The sequence below is a fragment of the Oncorhynchus masou genome, unplaced genomic scaffold (genome assembly GCF_036934945.1).
Source record: "Oncorhynchus masou masou isolate Uvic2021 unplaced genomic scaffold, UVic_Omas_1.1 unplaced_scaffold_2611, whole genome shotgun sequence".
Classification (NCBI taxonomy): domain Eukaryota; kingdom Metazoa; phylum Chordata; class Actinopteri; order Salmoniformes; family Salmonidae; genus Oncorhynchus; species Oncorhynchus masou.
The window spans coordinates 29,644-48,454 of NW_027009050.1; the positions used below are offsets into that span (position 1 = coordinate 29,644).

The window sequence follows — 18,811 nt, forward strand, 5'->3', positions numbered from 1 at the left end:
GATGGAGGGATAGAGAGATGGAGGGATAGAGAGGTGGAGTGAGTCCTAATAGAGGAAGCAGTGAGAGAGAGAGAGAGAGAGAGAGAGAGAGAGAGAGAGAGGGGGAGAGAGAGAGGAGAGGGGCACAGGGAGAGAAGAGGTAGATAAATGGATGGAGAGAGAGAGAGGAGAGGGGCACAGGGAGAGAATAGGTAGATAAATGGATGGAGAGAGAGAGGAGAGGGGCACAGGGAGAGAAGAGGTAGATACATGGATGGAGAGAGAGAGAGAGAGGAGAGGGGCACAGGGAGAGAAGAGATAGATAAATGGATGGAGAGAGAGAGAGGAGAGGGGCACAGGGAGAGAATAGGTAGATAAATGGATGGAGAGAGAGAGAGGAGAGGGGCACAGGGAGAGAAGAGGTAGATAAATGGATGGAGAGAGAGAGAGGAGAGGGGCACAGGGAGAGAATAGGTAGATAAATGGATGGAGAGAGAGAGAGGAGAGGGGCACAGGGAGAGAAGAGGTAGAGACATGGATGGAGAGAGAGAGAGGAGAGGGGCACAGGGAGAGAATAGGTAGATAAATGGATGGAGAGAGAGAGAGGAGAGGGCACAGGGAGAGAAGAGGTAGAGACATGGATGGAGAGAGAGAGAGGAGAGGGGCACAGGGAGAGAATAGGTAGATAAATGGATGGAGAGAGAGAGAGGGGCACAGGGAGAGAATAGGTAGATAAATGGATGGAGAGAGAGAGAGAGAGAGGGGCACAGGGAGAGAATAGGTAGATAAATGGATGGAGAGAGAGAGAGAGAGGGGGCACAGGGAGAGAATAGGTAGATAAATGGATGGAGAGAGAGAGATAAATGGATGGAGGGGGCACAGGGAGAGAATAGGTAGATAAATGGATGGAGAGAGAGAGAGGAGAGGGGCACTGGGAGAGAATAGGTAAATAAATGGATGGAGAGAGAGAGAGAGAGGGGCACAGGGAGAGAATAGGTAAATAAATGGATGGAGAGAGAGAGAGAGAGGGGCACAGGGAGAGAATAGGTAGATAAATGGATGGCGAGAGAGAGAGAGAGAGGGGCACAGGGAGAGAATAGGTAGATAAATGGATGGAGAGAGAGAGAGGAGAGGGGCACAGGGAGAGAATAGGTAGATAAATGGATGGAGAGAGAGAGAGGGAGAGGGGCACAGGGAGAGAATAGGTAGATAAATGGATGGAGAGAGAGAGGAGAGGGGCACTGGGAGAGAATAGGTAGATAAATGGATGGAGAGAGAGAGAGAGGAGAGGGGCACTGGGAGAGAATAGGTAAATAAATGGATGGAGAGAGAGAGAGAGAGGGCACTGGGAGAGAATAGGTAGATAAATGGATGGAGAGAGAGAGGAGAGCGGCACAGGGAGAGAATAGGTAGATAAATGGATGGAGAGAGAGAGGGAGAGGGGCACAGGGAGAGAATAGGTAGATAAATGGATGGAGAGAGAGAGAGGAGAGGGGCACAGGGAGAGAATAGGTAGATAAATGGATGGAGAGAGAGAGGAGAGGGGCACAGGGAGAGAATAGGTAGATAAATGGATGGAGAGAGAGAGAGGAGAGGGGCACAGGGAGAGAATAGGTAGATAAATGGATGGAGAGAGAGAGAGGAGAGGGGCACTGGGAGAGAATAGGTAGATAAATGGATGGAGAGAGAGAGAGGAGAGGGGCACTGGGAGAGAATAGGTAAATAAATGGATGGAGAGAGAGAGAGGAGAGGGGCACTGGGAGAGAATAGGTAGATAAATGGATGGAGAGAGAGAGAGAGAGAGGAGAGGGGCACAGGGAGAGAATAGGTAGATAAATGGATGGAGAGAGAGAGAGGAGAGGAGAGGGGCACAGGGAGAGAAGAGGTAGAGACATGGATGGAGAGAGAGAGAGGAGAGGGGCACAGGGAGAGAAGAGGTAGATAAATGGATGGAGAGAGAGAGAGGGGAGGGGCACAGGGAGAGAAGAGGTAGATAAATGGATGGAGAGAGAGAGAGAGAGGAGAGGGGCACAGGGAGAGAATAGGTAGATAAATGGATGGAGAGAGAGAGAGGAGAGGGGCACTGGGAGAGAATAGGTAGATAAATGGATGGAGAGAGAGAGAGGAGAGGAGAGGGGCACAGGGAGAGAATAGGTAGATAAATGGATGGAGAGAGAGAGAGGAGAGGAGAGGGGCACAGGGAGAGAATAGCCTTGCTATTGAGAAAGGCCGCCGTAGGCAGACAAGAGTTAGAGACATGGATGGAGAGAGAGAGAGAGGAGAGGGGCACGGGGAGAGAGTTGCATTAGTACATGGCAACAAAGTGTCACAGAATTTAATAGAGGATCCAGTGAGTGTGTGAGAGAGAGAGAGAGAGAGAGAGAGAGAGAGAGAGAGAGAGAGAGAGAGAGAGAGAGAGAGAGAGAGAGAGAAAACCTGAGTCTACTCCTTCACTATGGTGAATCACTAAAACAATACAGAAATACACTACGGAAAAAGAAGGAACAGCATGCCAGAAATCAGCTCAATGTAATTGAAGAATCCTAACCACTTCTAACCACTCTAACCACTTCTGGGAAAATTGGAAAACACTAAACAAACAACAACACGAAGAATTATCTATCCAAAATGGAGATGTATGGGTAAACCACTTATCCAATCTTTTTGGCTCTATAACAAAGAATAAAGAGCAAAAACATATACATGATCAAATACAGATCTTAGAATCAACTATTAAAGACGACCAGAACCCACTGAATTCTCCAATTACATTAAATGAGTTACAGGACAAAATAAAAACCCTCCAACCCAAAAAGGCCTGTGGTGTTGATGGTATCCTCAATGAAATGATCAAATATACAGACAACAAATTCCAATTGGCTATACTAAAACTATTTTACATCATCCTTAGCTCTGGCATCTTCCCCAATATTTGGAACCAAGGACTGATCACCCCAATCCACAAAAATGGAGACAAATTTGACCCCAATAACTACCGTGGAATATGCGTCAACAGTAACCTTGGGAAAATCCTCTGCATTATCATTAACAGCAGACTCGTACACTTCCTCAATGAAAACAATGTACTGAGCAAATGTCAAATTGGCTTTTTACCAAATTACCGTACAACAGACCATGTATTCACCCTGCACACCCTAATTGACAACCAAACAAACCAAAACAAAGGCAAAGTCTTCTCATGTTTTGTTGATTTCAAAAAAGCCTTCACCTCAATTTGACATGAGGGTCTGCTATACAAACTGATGGAAAGTGGTGTTGGGGGTAAAACATACGACATCATAAAATCCATGTACACAAACAACAAGTGTGCTGTTAAAATTGGCAAAAAACACACACATTTCTTCACACAAGGTCGTGGGGTTAGACAGGGATGCAGCTTAAGCCCCACCCTCTTCAACATATATATCAACGAATTGGCGCGGGCACTAGAAAAGTCTGCAGCACCCGGCCTCACCCTACTGGAATCCGAAGTCAAATGTCTGCTGTTTGCTGATGATCTGGTACTTCTGTCACCAACCAAGGAGGGCCTACAGCAGCACCTAGATCTTATGCACAGATTCTGTCAGACCTGGGCCCTGACAGTAAATCTCATTAAGACCAAAATAATGGTGTTCCAAAAAGGTCCAGTTACCAGGACCACAAATACAAATTCCATCTAGACACTGTTGCCCTAGAGCACACAAAAAACTATACATACCTTGGCCTAAACATCAGCGCCACAGGTAACTTCCACAAAGCTGTGAACAATCTGAGAGACAAGGCAAGAAGGGCATTCTATGCCATCAAAAGGAACATAAATTTCAACATACCAATTAGGATTTGGCTAAAAATACTTGAATCAGTCACAGAACCCAATGCCCTTTATGGTTGTGAGGTCTGGGGTCCGCTCACCAACCAAGACTTCACAAAATGGGTCAACACCAAATTGAGACTCTGCATGCAGAATTCTACAAAAAATATCATCTGTGTACAACGTAAAACACCAGATAATGCCTGCAGAGCAGAATTAGGTTGATACCCACTAATTATCAACATCCAGAAAAGAGTAGTTAAATTCTATAACCACCTTAAAGGAAGCGATTCCCAAACCTTCCATAACAAAGCCATCACCTACAGAGAGATGAACCTGGAGAAGAGTCCCCTAAGCAAGCTGGTCCTGGGGCTCTGTTCACAAACACAAACACACCCCACAGAGCCCCAGGACAGCAGCCCAATTAGACCCAACCAAATCATGAGAAAACAAAAAGATAATTACTTGACACATTGGAAAGAATTAACAAAAAAACAGAGCAAACTAGAATGCTATTTGGCCCTACATAGAGAGTACACAGCGGCAGAATACCTGACCACTGTGACTGACTCAAACCTAAGGAAAGCTTTGACTATGTCCAGACTCAGTGAGCATAGCCTTGCTATTGAGAAAGGCCACCGTAGGCAGACATGGCTCTCAAGAGAAGACAGGCTATGTGCTCACTGCCCACAAAATGAGCTGGAAACTGAGCTTCACTTCCTAACCTCCTGCCAAATGTATGACCATATTAGAGACACATATTTCCCAAAGATTAAACAGACCCACAAAGAATTAGACTTTTGATAAACTTTTGATAAACTCATACTTATTGAGTGAAATTCCACAGTGTGCCATCACTGCAGCAAGATGTGTGACTTGTTGCCACAAGAAAAGGGCAACCAGTGAAGAACAACTTTAACTATTTGTACATTGTTACAACAGACAGAGAGAGAGAGACAGAGAGAGAGAGAGACAGAGAGAGAGAAAGAGAGAGAGACAGAGAGAGAGAGAGACAGAGAGAGAGACATAGAGAGAGAGAGAGAGACATAGAGAGAGAGAGAGAGAAAGAGGGAGAGAGAGAGACAGAGACAGAGAGAGAGACAGATAGAGAGAGACAGAGAGAGAGAGAGACAGAGAGAGAGAGGGAGAGAGAGAGAGAGAGAGAGACAGAGAGAAGAGTGATGGGTCTCCCTGTCAGCACTTTGGGGAAAATAGAGAATGTGCTTAAGATGCATGGAGGAGAAGAGGAGAGGGTTAGAGAAGATGGAGGGGGGAGGATGAGGTGAGGTGGTGAAATGTTAAGCTAGTCTATAATTAAAGTTTCAAGTGTGCATGTTACCAGGAGTGACAGCTGTTCAAGAAAGAGAGAGACAGAGACAGAGAGGGAGAGAGAGAGGGGGGGAGAGACAGCGAGAGAGAGGGAGAGAGAGAGAGAGAGAGAGAGAGAGAGAGAGAGAGAAAGAAAGAGAGACAGAGAGAGAGACAGAGAGAGAAAGAGATAGACAGAGAGGGAGAGAGAGAGGGGGTGGAGAGACAGCGAGAGAGGGAGCGAGAGAGAGAGAGACAGAGAGAGAGAGAGAGAGAGAGAGACAGAGAGACAGAGAGAGAGAGGGAGAGAGAAAGACAGAGAGAGAGGGAGAGAGAGAGAGAGAGAGAGAGAGACAGAGAGAGAGAGAGAGAGAGAGAGAGAGAGAGAGAGACAGAGACAGAGAGAGAGAGAGAGTGTGTTATGTCAAAATTTCTCTCACTTTCTCTATATGAAGGCAATTTGTTTTCTCAGAGTCAACAAGTCTTGGTACTGTCATTATTTATTAGCCTTTTTTCCTTCAGTCTGTGTGTCAGTCATCCCACAGTATTCTACTCTGTCTCCTCATTTAGTGTGTGTGTGTGTGTCCCTCAGGTGCGGTGCGAGCCTCCAGTATCTTCCCCATCATGAGTGTGATCCTGCTCTTCATGGGAGGGCTGTGTATAGCTGCCAGCGAGTTCTACAAGTCACGCCACAACATCATCCTCAGCGCAGGCATCCTCTTCGTCTCCGCAGGTAGACATGGAGGGAGGGAGGGAGGGTTAGGGGGGAGGGTGAGGGAGGGACGGGTAGAGGTAGAGCGAGGGAAGTTTTTGGTGGAGGGAGGGTGACAGGGAAGGGGTAGAGGAAGGGAGGGATAGAGGGAGGAGGAAGGGTTAGGGGGAGGGAGGGTGAGAGGGAAGGGGGAGGGATAGAGGTAGGGAGCGTGAGAGGGGAGGGATAGGGATAGAGGTAGGGAGAGGGGAGGGGTAGGGATAGAGGGAGAGAGAGTGAGAGGGGAGGGGTAGGGATAGAGGGAGAGAGAGTGAGAGGGGAGGGATAGGGATAGAGGGAGAGAGAGGGAGAGGGGAGGGAGGGTAGGGATAGAGGGAGAGAGAAGGAGAGGGAGGGGTAGGGATAGAGGGAGAGAGAGGGAGAGGGGAGGGGTAGGGATAGAGGGAGAGGGGAGGGATAGGGATAGAGGGAGAGAGAGGGAGAGGGGAGGGGTAGGGATACAGGGAGAGAGAGGGGAGGGGGAGGGATAGAGGGAGAGGGTTGAGAGGGGAGGGGTAGGGATACAGGGAGAGAGAGTGAGAGGGGAGGGGGAGGGATAGAGGGAGAGGGGGTGAGAAGGGAGGGGTAGGAATAGCGGTGGGGAGCGTGAGAGGGGAGGGATAGGGAGAGAGAAGGAGAGGGGAGGGGTAGGAATAGAGGGAGAGAGAGTGAGAGGGGAGGGGTAGGGGGTAGGAATAGAGGTGGGGAGCGTGAGAGGGGAGGGATAGGGATAGAGGGAGAGAGAGGGAGAGGGAGGGGGTAGGGATAGAGGGAGAGAGAGGGAGAGGGGAGGAGTAGGGATAGAGGGAGAGAGAGGGGAGGGGTAGGGATAGAGGGAGAGAGAGTGAGAGGGGAGGGATAGGGATAGAGGGAGAGAGAGGGAGAGGGGAGGGGTAGGGATAGAGGGAGAGAGTGAGAGGGGAGGGGTAGGGATAGAGGGAGAGAGAGTGAGAGGGGGGGGTAGGGATAGATGGAGAGAGAGTGAGAGGGGAGGGATAGGGATAGAGGGAGAGAGAGGGAGAGGGGAGGGGTAGGGATAGAGGGAGAGAGAGTGAGAGGGGAGGGGTAGGGATAGAGGGGAGAGTGAAGGAGATTAAGGGTCGGAGGGTAGGGAGAGAGAATAGGAGAGACAAGTAGGGAGAGAGGAAGAGAGAGAGGGGGAGGGAGAGAGGAGTTCTAACTATCTCCATGGTGCAGGTCAGACTTATAGAGCACATTTCTCTCTCTCTCTCTCTCTCTCACTCTTTCTCTCTCTCTCTCACACTCTCTCTCTCTCTCACTCTTTCTCTCTCTCTCTCACTCACTCACTCTCTCTCTCTCTCCCTCTCTCTCTCTCTCTCTACTCTCTCTCTCTACTCTCCCCCTCTCTCTCTCTCTCGACTCACTCTCTCTCTCTCTCTACTCTCTCTCTCTCTACTCTCTTTCTCTACTCTCCCCCTCTCTCTCTCTCTACTCTCTCTCTCCTCACTCACTCCCCTCTCCCCCCCACTCTCTCTCTCCCCTCTCTCTCTCTCCTGTTGCTCGGCTGTGGCGAACCCATGAGGATTCCTCTCTAAAAATAAGGTGTCCCTGACACAGTTCTGCTCTGTTCTAGCCCCATCATTTACACATGTTATATATATGATTAAAGAACAGAGTGATAAGAGCGACTACAGAGAGAAAGACAGAGGCAGAGACAGATGATAGGCACATAGAGAGCAAAAGAGAGAATGTGTAAGAGAGAGGGGCGGGGAGAGAAAGATAGAGGGGGGGGAGAGAGAGAGAGGGATACAGAGAGAGAGAGAGACAGAGAGAGAGAGAGGGATACAGAGAGAGAGAGAGACAGAGAGAGAGACAGAGAGAGAGAGAGAGAGACAGAGGGATACAAAGAGGGGGATACAGAGTGAGAGACAGAGGGCCTACAGCAGCACCTAGATCTTATGCACAGATTCTGTCAGACCTGGGCCCTGACAGTAAATCTCAGTAAGACCAAAATAATGGTGTTCCAAAAAAGGTCCAGTCACCAGGACCACAAATACAAATTCCATCTAGACACTGTTGCCCAAGAGCACACAAAAAACTATACATACCTTGGCCTAAACATCAGCGCCACAGGTAACTTCCACAAAGCTGTGAACGATCTGAGAGACAAGGCAAGAAGGGCATTCTATGCCATCAAAAGGAACGTAAATTTCAACATACCAATTAGGATTTGGCTAAAAATACTTGAATCAGTCATAGAGCCCATTGCCCTTTATGGTTGTGAGGTCTGGGGTCCGCTCACCAACCAAGACTTCACAAAATGGGACAAACACCAAATTGAGACTCTGCATGCAGAATTCTGCAAAAATATCCTCCGTGTACAACGTAGAACACCAAATAATGCATGCAGAGCAGAATTAGGCCGATACCCACTAATTATCAAAATCCAGAAAAGAGCCGTTAAATTCTATGACCACCTAAAAGGAAGCGATTCCCAAACCTTCCATAACAACCCCTAAACAAGCTGGTCCTGGGGCTCTGTTCACAAACACACCCTAAAGAGCCCCAGGACAACAGCACAATTAGACCAAACCAAATCAAGAGAAAACAAAAAGATAATTACTTGACACATTGGAAAGAATTAACAAAAAAACAGAGTAAACTAGAATGCTATTTGGCCCTAAACAGAGAGCACACAGTGGCACAATACCTGACCACTGTGACTGACCCAAACATAAGGAAAGCTTTGACTATGTACAGACTCAGTGAGCATAGCCTTGCTATTGAGACAGGCCGCCGTAGGCAGACATGGCTCTCAAGAGAAGACAGGCTATGTGCTCACTGCCCACAAAATGAGGTGGAAACTGAGCTGCACTTCCTAACCTCCTGCCCAATGTATGACCATATTAGAGAAACATATTTCCCTCAGATTACACAGATCCACAAAGAATTTGAAAACAAATCCAATTTTGAAAAAAAAAAAATCTAAAAATCTAAAAATAAAATCTAAATAAAAATCTACTGGGTGAAATACCACAGTGTGCCATCACAACAGCAAGATTTGTGACCTGTTGCCATGAGAAAAGGGCAACCAGTGAAGAACAAACACCATTATAAATACAACCCATATTTATGCTTATTTATTTTATCTTGTGTCCTTTATTTATTTTTATTTTATTTAACTAGGCAAGTCAGTTAAGAACAAATTCTTATTTTCAATGACTGCCTAGGAACAGTGCGTTAACCGCCTGTTCAGGGGCAGAACGACAGATTTGTACCTTGTCAGCTTGGGGGTTTGAACTTGCAACCTTCTGTTTACTAGTCCACCACTCTAACCACTAGGCTACGCTGCCGCCCTTTTAACCATTTGTACATTGTAAAAACACTGTATACATATAATATGACATTTGTAATGTCTTTATAGTTTTGAAACTTCTGAATGTGTAATGTTTACTGTTCATTTTTATTGTTTTTCACTTTATATATTATCTACCTCACTTGCTTTGGCAATGTTAACACATGTTTCCCATGCCAATAAAGCCCTTAAATTGAATTTAATTTAATTGAATTGAGAGAGAGAGAGAGACAGAGAGAGAGAGAGAGAGAGAGACAGAGACAGAGACAGAGACAGAGACAGAGAGAGGGATACAGAGAGAGAGACAGGGAGAGAGAGACAGAGAGAGAGAGGGATACAGAGACAGAGAGAGAGAGAGAGAGAGAGAGGGATACAGAGGCAGAGAGAGAGACAGAGACAGAGAGAGAGAGAGGGATACAGAGACAGAGAGAGGGACAGAGAGAGAGAGAGAGAGAGAGAGAGAGACAGAGATAGATACAGAGACAGAGACAGAGAGAGACAGAGACAGAGAAAGAGGGAGGGATATAGCGAGAGAGGGATACAGAGAGAGAGGGATACAGAGAGAGAGGGATACAGAGAGAGAGGGGGATACAGAGAGAGAGAGGGATACAGAGAGAGAGAGAGAGAGAGAGAGAGAGATACAGAGAGAGAGAGAGAGAAAGAGAGAGAGAGAGAGGGATACAGAGAGAGAGGGGGATACAGAGAGAGAGAGAGAGAGACAGAGAGAGAGAGACAGAGACAGAGAGGGATACAGAGAGAGAGGGGGATACAGAGAGAGAGAGAGAGACAGAGAGAGAGAGAGGGATACAGAGAGAGGGGGATACACAGAGAGAGGGGGATACAGAGTGAGAGACAGAGAGAGAGAGACAGAGACAGAGAGAGGGGATACAGAGAGAGAGGGGGATACAGAGAGAGAGGGGGATACAGAGAGAGAGGGGGATACAGAGAGAGAGGGGGATACAGAGAGAGGGGGGATACAGAGAGAGGGGGGATACAGAGGGAAGGGGATACAGAGAGAGAGGGGGATACATAGAGGGGATACAGAGAGAGAGAGAGAGACAGAGAGAGACAGAGACAGAGAGGGGATACAGAGAGAGGGGGGATACAGAGAGAGAGAAGAAGAGAGAGAGAGAGGGATACAGAGAGGATACACAGAGAGGGGGATACAGAGTGAGAGACAGAGAGAGAGACAGAGACAGAGAGGGGATACAGAGAGAGGGGGATACAGAGAGAGAGGGGGATACAGAGAGAGAGGGGGATACAGAGAGAGAGGGGGATACAGAGGGAAGGGGATACAGAGAGAGAGGGGGATACATAGAGAGAGGGGGATACAGAGAGAGAGGGGGATACAGAGAGAGACGGGGATACAGAGAGAGAGGGGGATACAGAGAGAGAGGGGGAGATGGACATGGTTAGAGACCAAAAACTGTAAGAACAAAAGACCAGAGCGACAGTAAAAGTCATGGGTAGTGGAAATGGTGGAAATGCCGGAAAATTCCATGAAGGGAGGATGGTAGTTAGAGAGAGAGATAGATGAGTCTGATTATGATGATGAGGATGATGACCCCCTCTCCCCCCATCTATCTCCCTCCTCCAGGACTGAGTAACATCATCGGCATCATCGTCTACATATCAGCCAACGCGGGCGACCCGTCCAAGTCGGACTCGAAGAAGAACAGTTATTCCTATGGCTGGTCGTTCTACTTCGGCGCCCTCTCCTTCATCATGGCCGAGATGGTGGGCGTGCTCGCCGTGCACATGTTCATCGACCGCCACCGGCAGCTCCGCGTGGGGGCCGCCATCAGTGCCGCCGACTACCTCCAGGGCGCCGCCATCACGCGCATCCCGTCCTACCGCTACCGTTACCGGGGACGCTCGCGCTCCAGCTCCCGTTCCACCGGGGACGCATCCCGGGACACGTCACCGGTGGGGCTGAAGGCATTCGGGGCGCTGCCGTCGACGGAGCTGTCCATGTACACGTTGCCGCGGGATACGCTGAAGAACCAGACAGGCACGCCGACAGCCGCCTATAACTCAACCACGTTGGAACGAGACCACAGCTTCCTCCAGGTCCACAACAGTATTCAGAAAGACCTGACGGACACGGGCAACGCAGCTAACCGCCGCACCACACCTGTATGAGAGACAGAGAGATGGAGGGAGAGGGAGGCGGAGAGAGGGGTGGAGAGAGGGGCGGAGACAGGGGCGGAGACAGGGGTGGAGAGAGGGGTGGAGAGAGGGGCGGAGAGAGGGGCGGAGAGAGGGGTGGAGACAGGGGTGGAGAGAGGGGTGGAGACAGGGGCGGAGAGAGGGGCGGAGAGAGGGGTGGAGAGAGGGGCGGAGAGAGGGGCGGAGAGAGGGCGGAGACAGGGGTGGAGAGAGGGGCGGAGAGGGGGGGAGAGAGGGGGCGGAGAGAGGGGGCGGAGAGAGGGTGGAGACAGGGGTGGAGAGAGGGGTGGAGACAGGGGTGGAGAGAGGGGTGGAGAGAGGGGTGGAGACAGGGGCGGAGAGAGGGGCGGAGAGAGGGGCGGAGACAGGGGTGGAGAGAGGGGTGGAGAGAGGGGTGGAGACAGGGGCGGAGAGAGGGGCGGAGAGAGGGGCGGAGAGAGGGGCGGAGAGAGGGGCGGAGACAGGGGCGGAGAGAGGGGTGGAGACAGGGGCGGAGAGAGGGGTGGAGAGAGGAGCGGAGAGAGGGGCGGAGACAGGGGTGGAGAGAGGGGCGGAGAGAGGGGCGGAGAGAGGGGTGGAGACAGGGGCGGAGAGAGGGGCGGAGACAGGGGCAGAAAGAGGGGAGGAGAGAGGAGCGGAGAGATGGGTGGAGAGAAATGGAGGGATGGAGAGAGGGAGAGAGGGAGGGGGAGAGAGAGAGAGGACTCTGAGGGAGGAAGAGAGTGAGTAAGAAGGAGGGATGAACAGAGCGTAACAGAACAAAACAGATGAGCTCTGCTTCCGTTACGGATACTTCCACTACAGCGATGATGATGATGATGGTGATCTTCATATGAGTTTCCATGTTGAAAAAAAGTGCAAAAAAAAGTGAAAAAAGAAAATGCATGACTTTCCCTTCTACCGTTGTTTAAGGAGTTTTAACCTGTTTGTAAAGTTATGACAGGGGAGGATGGGAAACGAGAGGAGCAGGAAGAAAGGAGGCAAGGGAGGGGTGGGGTGTCACTCTCTCTCTGTACCCAGAGAAGGGGTGAGGTAGTGGGGTTGGGGAACCACGGAGGAGTGGGGAGACTAGGGCTAGACTACGAGTTTAAAACGGAGTTCAATTTTTTATGACTCTCTTCTTAGTTCCCTACACCCCATACACCCCTTCTCCCCCTCCTTCCCTACACCCCTTCTCCCCCTCCTTCCCTACACCCCTTCTCCCCCTCCTTCCCTACACCCCTTCTCCCCCTCCTTCCCTACACCCCTTCTCCCCCTCCTTCCCTACACCCCTTCTCCCCCTCCTTCCCTACACCTCTTCTCCCCTCCTTCCATACACCTCTTCTCCCCCTCCTTCCCTACACCTCTTCTCCCCCTCCTTCCCTACACCTCTTCTCCCCCTCCTTCCCTACACCTCTTCCCCCTCCTTCCCTACACCTCTTCTCCCCTCCTTCCCTACACCTCTTCTCCCCCTCCTTCCCTACACCTCTTCTCCCCTCCTTCCCTACACCCCCTACACCCCTTCTCCCCCTCCTTTCCTACACCTCTTCTCCCCTCCTTCCCTACACCTCTTCTCCCCCTCCTTCCCTACACCTCTTCTCCCCTCCTTCCATACACCTCTTCTCCCCCTCCTTCCCTACACCTCTTCTCCCCCTCCTTCCATACACCTCTTCTCTCCTCCTTCCCTACACCTCTTCTCCCCTCCTTCCCTACACCTCTTCTCCCCCTCCTTCCCTACACCTCTTCTCCCTTCCTTCCATACACCTCTTCTCCCCTTCCTTCGATACACCTCTTCTCCCCTCCTTCCCTACACCTCTTCTCCCCCTCCTTCCCTACACCTCTTCTCCCCCTCCTTCCCTACACCTCTTCTCCCCCTCCTTCCCTACACCTCTTCTCCCCCTCCTTCCATACACCTCTTCTCCCCTCCTTCCCTACACCTCTTCTCCCCTCCTTCCCTACACCTCTTCTCCCCTCCTTCCCTACACCTCTTCTCCCCCTCCTTCCCTACACCTCTTCTCCCCTCCTTCCCTACACCTCTTCTCCCCCTCCTTCCCTACACCTCTTCTCCCCCTCCTTCCATACACCTCTTCTCCCCTCCTTCCCTACACCTCTTCTCCCCTCCTTCCCTACACCTCTTCTCCCCCTCCTTCCCTACACCTCTTCTCCCTTCCTTCCATACACCTCTTCTCCCCTCCTTCCCTACACCTCTTCTCCCCTCCTTCCCTACACCTCTTCTCCCCTCCTTCCCTACACCTCTTCTCCCCCTCCTTCCCTACACCTCTTCTCCCTTCCTTCCATACACCTCTTCTCCCCTTCCTTCGATACACCTCTTCTCCCCTCCTTCCCTACACCTCTTCTCCCCTCCTTCCCTACACCTCTTCTCCCCTCCTTCCCTACACCTCTTCTCCCTTCCTTCCATACACCTCTTCTCCCCTTCCTTCGATACACCTCTTCTCCCCTCCTTCCCTACACCTCTTCTCCCTTCCTTCCATACACCTCTTCTCCCCTTCCTTCGATACACCTCTTCTCCCCTCCTTCCCAACACTCCAACACTCTTCTCTTTAGTTGCTCTGTTTGATTTCATTATTTTTTTTACATTTTTCACATGAATACTGTGAACCATTGTGGGTTGGGACTTTAACGCAGGGAGGGAATCCAGACCGCAAAAAAAAGTAATGGTCTAAGTTAATATATGTATCAATTATATATGAATATATGAATATATATGTTACTAAATCACAGAGAGACTTCCCTGACACAGAACGTGAAAATAACTAAAATGACATAACGACAAACAAGGTGAAGCGAAATCAAGTCGTCATGGAAACTACAGCGGAGGAGGAGGAACGAGTTGATTCATTGGGACCTAAAAACAACAACAACAACAGGAAGTGACGTAAACATAGCTTACAGGGAACCATGGCAACTAGCCAACAAGCAGTTTAGTTAATAATATATAGATAGATTCTATTGTTTTTAAGTGATTCCTTCTGTTACCTTTCTGCTGACTCAGATCCCTGGACCGAGACCATATTTGTTTTGGGGCCAGAGGTCAATAGGGGGTGATAGGTGAAATGTCAAACGTTGACATCACTTCCTCTTCGGACGGACGAGCTACAAAAAAAAGAGGTAGAGTCCAGAGGGGAGTCACACGATGAGCCATGTGAGTTCTGGGTAATTGGACAGTGAACTACTTACTCTAAGACAAACGGACACTTTGCGAAAGACACTGCTATAAAAAAACTAGAGGAAACCGTGAGAGAAGATGATCAACTAGACGAAGCTAAGCCTGAGTGACTCCCATGTTAAGAACTCTACATGCATGCTAATCAAATCATCCAACCTACATGTTGAACACAATGCAGTGGGGGGGTTGTTGTGGAAACCAAGTTGGCAGTTAAAATGTTAATGTAATGTGTGTATTTCTCTTTTGTCGACGACAGGCAGGTAGAAGGGGCGGGGCTTCATTTAACAATGCTTTCAAGGGGCGTAACTAATCAAAGAAACAAACTTTGACGAACGTAAAGCCTTTTTTTAAATAAGAGAAAAAAAACGTATTTCTTTGGAACGAATACTTGTCATCTTCATTTTGAAATCTCACACAGCCTTATGGTCTTTCTTTCTTTCCTTCTTTGCGTTGTGTTGTTTCAATGAAAATAAAAAAGCTTAACGTCTTTTCAAGGTGCCAAAATGAATCAAACGATCCTTATCTTGGATGCATCAAGTCCCAATGATGAATAAAGTTGGAACCCCTTAGGGAACTATATGACCGCTTGTTGATTGGTTGATTGATTGGAATCTCTGTTGTTGTCTTGTCTAAACCAAAAGTCTTTATTGATTGATCAATTTATTTGATGTCATCATTTTAAAACACACACATAGCAGCGGGAAGTAAGGGTACTGGCACCCCTGAAAAAAATGTAAGAAAATAAATAAATAATTAAATACATATATAATATATATTTTTTAAGAAACACAAAAGTAGTGAACTGGGCCTTGACAAGTCCTGTGTTAGTGGACCAATATAGACATCTGTAGTGCGGGCCCCCAAACTACTTCCTGTGGCTATGAATACACATATACAGCTCCTTCACTTCATCAATGCAATAAAACAGTATGGTGTGTTTTGCGCTGTACAGTATGTGTGCTTGTAGGTCACTGCTATGTTCATATTGATCTCAAACTAGTGTGTGTGTGTGTGTGTGTGTGTGTGTAGCTGATTTGGTTCTGGGTGTTGAAATGATCTGTCTATCTTTAACAACAGGTCCTCTTTGCAAGCTTGTCCTCCTTTTCTCTTCTATGCAGCCATCCATCCATCATCCATCCACCCCATCCATCCATCATCCATCCATCTCATCCATCATCCCATCCGTCCCATCCATCATCCATCCCGTCCATCCATCATCCATCCATCTATCATCCATCCATTCATCATCCATCCCATCCATCATCCATCCCATCTATCATCCATCCCATCCATCATCCATCCATCCCATCTATCATCCATCCATTCCATCCATCATCCATTCATCATCCATCCCATCCGTCATCCATTCCATCCATCATCCATCCATCATCCATCCCATCTATCATCCATCCCATCCATCATCCATCCATCATCCATCCATCCCATCCTTTGCTCCTGTCTGTGCCATTCCATCGGTGGTGATAATTATGTCAGAGTTCTAGTGGAATGGAGAACACTAGTACATGTGACACACTCTACCCCCCACTCTCTCTCCCTCCCCTGGTGTGGTGTGATCAAAGGGTCTGGCATGTCTCTCTACAGTGCTGCTGTGTGATCACTAAAGAGGAGAGAGAGAGAGCAAGAGAGTGAAGGGGGAGGGAAAGTGAGAAAGAGAGGGAGGGAGGGAGAGAGCGAGGTGGAGGGGACAGAGATATCGACAGAGAAGGAGAGAAGGGACACAGAGATCGACAGAGAGAGAGAGTGGAGGGACCGTCATATTAGTCAGAATGGGCCAGCCACACACTGCCCTCCTCTGGCTCGGAGGTGGAATCATTTAATCACGTTATACCACTTTCCTCGTGTACATCTTGTTCTTTTCTGTGACCTCATTGATGAAGGTAATGAGTCGTCACTCATAACTCAACTCATAACTCCAAGCATGAATTATATGCCAAGAAACCAACACCAAATGCTGTATTGTTTGAGTAGACTGTGTGGAGGTCTTGTGATTGATTTGTTTGCTTGATAGATGGTGTGATAGCTGAATGTACTGGTTGGGTGGGTTGAGGTGTGGTGACTGATTGTGTGTTACCAGTATACTGTGCTGCCTGCTAGAACAGCTGCTCCGTCCTCTCTCACCTGCTCCTCTTAATGAGCTTCGAGGGTCACAAAGAGTTTGGGGCGATAGAACAGTCCGTACCTCCACCTACAGAGAGAAGGAAGGAGGGGGAAAGAGGGAAGGGAGGGAGGGAGGATGAGAGAGGGATGGGGAGAAAGAAGAAAGGAAGGGGGAGGGAGGAACGGAAGGGAGAAATTGAGGGGAGGGGAAGAGAAAAGAGGGAGGGAGAAAGGAGTTAAAGAGATGAGACACAAAGAGAGAAGGTGAAAGGTGAGAGAAGGAGGAACTTTAGACAGGCAGAAAGACAGACATGCACCGAACAGGCAGGCTGACATAGTTCCCTGTTGTGCCATGTTATCTAGCCCAGGGCTGTCCACTCCACTGCTGTCCAACCATGACCAAGCAAGCTGCTGTGTCCTATCACTTCTGCAGTACCAAATTACACCCTATTCACTATTTAGGGCCATTCCCCCATAAGACTCTGGTCAAATGTAGTGTGCTGGGAATATGGTGGCATTTGGGACACAGGCCATGTCTCTCCCTTATCCCACAGAACAACATCACCTTGGCTTCAAGGATTCAGTCCGATCTCTGATTTAAACATGGCAATGTGCCATTTCAATTTCCGGCTGAGCTGACATATAAAGGCAAAACTGATCACAAATCAGCACTCCTATGTGAGCATTTTATCAAGTGTCTCAGAGTAGGAGTGCTGATGTAGGACCTGGTCGGCTTTCTAGATCCCAATGAATAGAATTATATGGACAGGTGGAACCTGATCCCTCCTCCGAGAAACTTGACAAATACATTTGACATCTCCCAGAATGTCTCCTATCTCTGGCCCCCTCTTGTGGCCGGTCAAAAGGGTTTGTGGGTTTGTGGCTGGGCACGCACACACACACATGCACGCACACACACACATGCACGCACGCACACACCCACACTCTTTGGCTGAGGAGTACAGGTGCAGAATAAATAGCAGTCTGTGTCGTAGCTAGGTTAGCGTAGCACACGGGTGTTAGTCTAATAGGCTTCACACACACACCGCTACGCACGCACACACATGCAAACGTTCATTAAAGTTTTACTTGAAGCAGCTTTTAAAGCTGGAATCCTTCATGTTGAAGCTGCTATGTCTGTTTGGGTATTACAACAACAAAGAAGTTACTTCAGACAATGAAAAGGGTTTTATCCCCTCTGACATAATTGCACGTGCGATAGAGCACAATATGTGCTGGAATTAGTTGTAACATACTGCGTGATGCACCTCAGTTTGCAACAAAAAACCATAACAACGCTGTTTCCCCCTCCTGCGGATTCCATCTTCAGGGGCTGACACAAGAGCTTGGGAGGGACGCTGGGGAAAGTGATGATGCTTTTGCTGCAGTATTTTAGTCAAGCGCTTTTCCTATTGATTCTGATGTTTATGTTGTGAGTGTCATGGAGTCACTCACACAGCAGTAACAGGTGTCCTTTGTCCTCGTGAGTGTGGTACACACACCTCCGTGGCTGTGTCCTGCTGATGACAGATGGATGGAGACTGTGTGCGTGTCTGTCAGGAAACTCCCTGTCCCAGACGGTGCCCTTCCACTAAACCTGTGTGTGTGTGTGTGTGTTCATGGCTCCCCCTGTCTCTCCATGCCAGACTTCTGTGGTGAGGGTCCCCCTCCACCCTGCTAGGCCAGTCTGTCTCAGTCAGGCACCCTGGTTTACGCACACATCATGCCAACACACACACACACACCAAGCCAGACTGGGCACAACGCAGCCAAACTCCACCCCATGCCATGCCAGAACCAATATCCAATCTCTCTCTCTCTCTCACACACATTTACAAAGCAAGGACATTGGTTTGACCCCAATTTCAACAACTGTCTGTCAATGTGTGGAACCGACGACTTAAATCCTCCCCCAACTCATCATGGCTCTCTATTTTACACTAGAAAACCAATCCATATTTATCATATATTTAAGATTGCATCTATTAAATGTAATTTTATTTAAGATTGCATAGTTCGCTACAGATGAACCATATATTTAACATTAAAGACTAAACCATAAACCCACATACTGTATTAAAACAACAGCTACCATAACAGTGGCATAACTAATAACCCTCAACATGTCATTATACTCTCAGTAGTTATGGGAACTTCCAAGGCAGCAGTCTATGTTAATACGGGTCATAATAT

The 18,811-nt window shown here is 48.7% G+C and overlaps 1 protein-coding gene across 1 annotated transcript; it reads left to right on the forward strand.

Annotated features, from left to right (window-relative positions):
- Positions 1–5,696: 5,696 nt before the first annotated feature.
- On the forward strand, positions 5,697–11,330 carry LOC135533714 (voltage-dependent calcium channel gamma-2 subunit-like). The gene is made up of 2 exons (XM_064960976.1): positions 5,697–5,831; positions 10,763–11,330. Exons 1-2 carry the CDS (start codon positions 5,723–5,725, stop codon positions 11,305–11,307), a joined length of 654 nt encoding a protein of 217 aa, XP_064817048.1. The 5' UTR covers positions 5,697–5,722; the 3' UTR covers positions 11,308–11,330.
- The last annotated feature ends 7,481 nt before the right edge of the window (positions 11,331–18,811 follow it).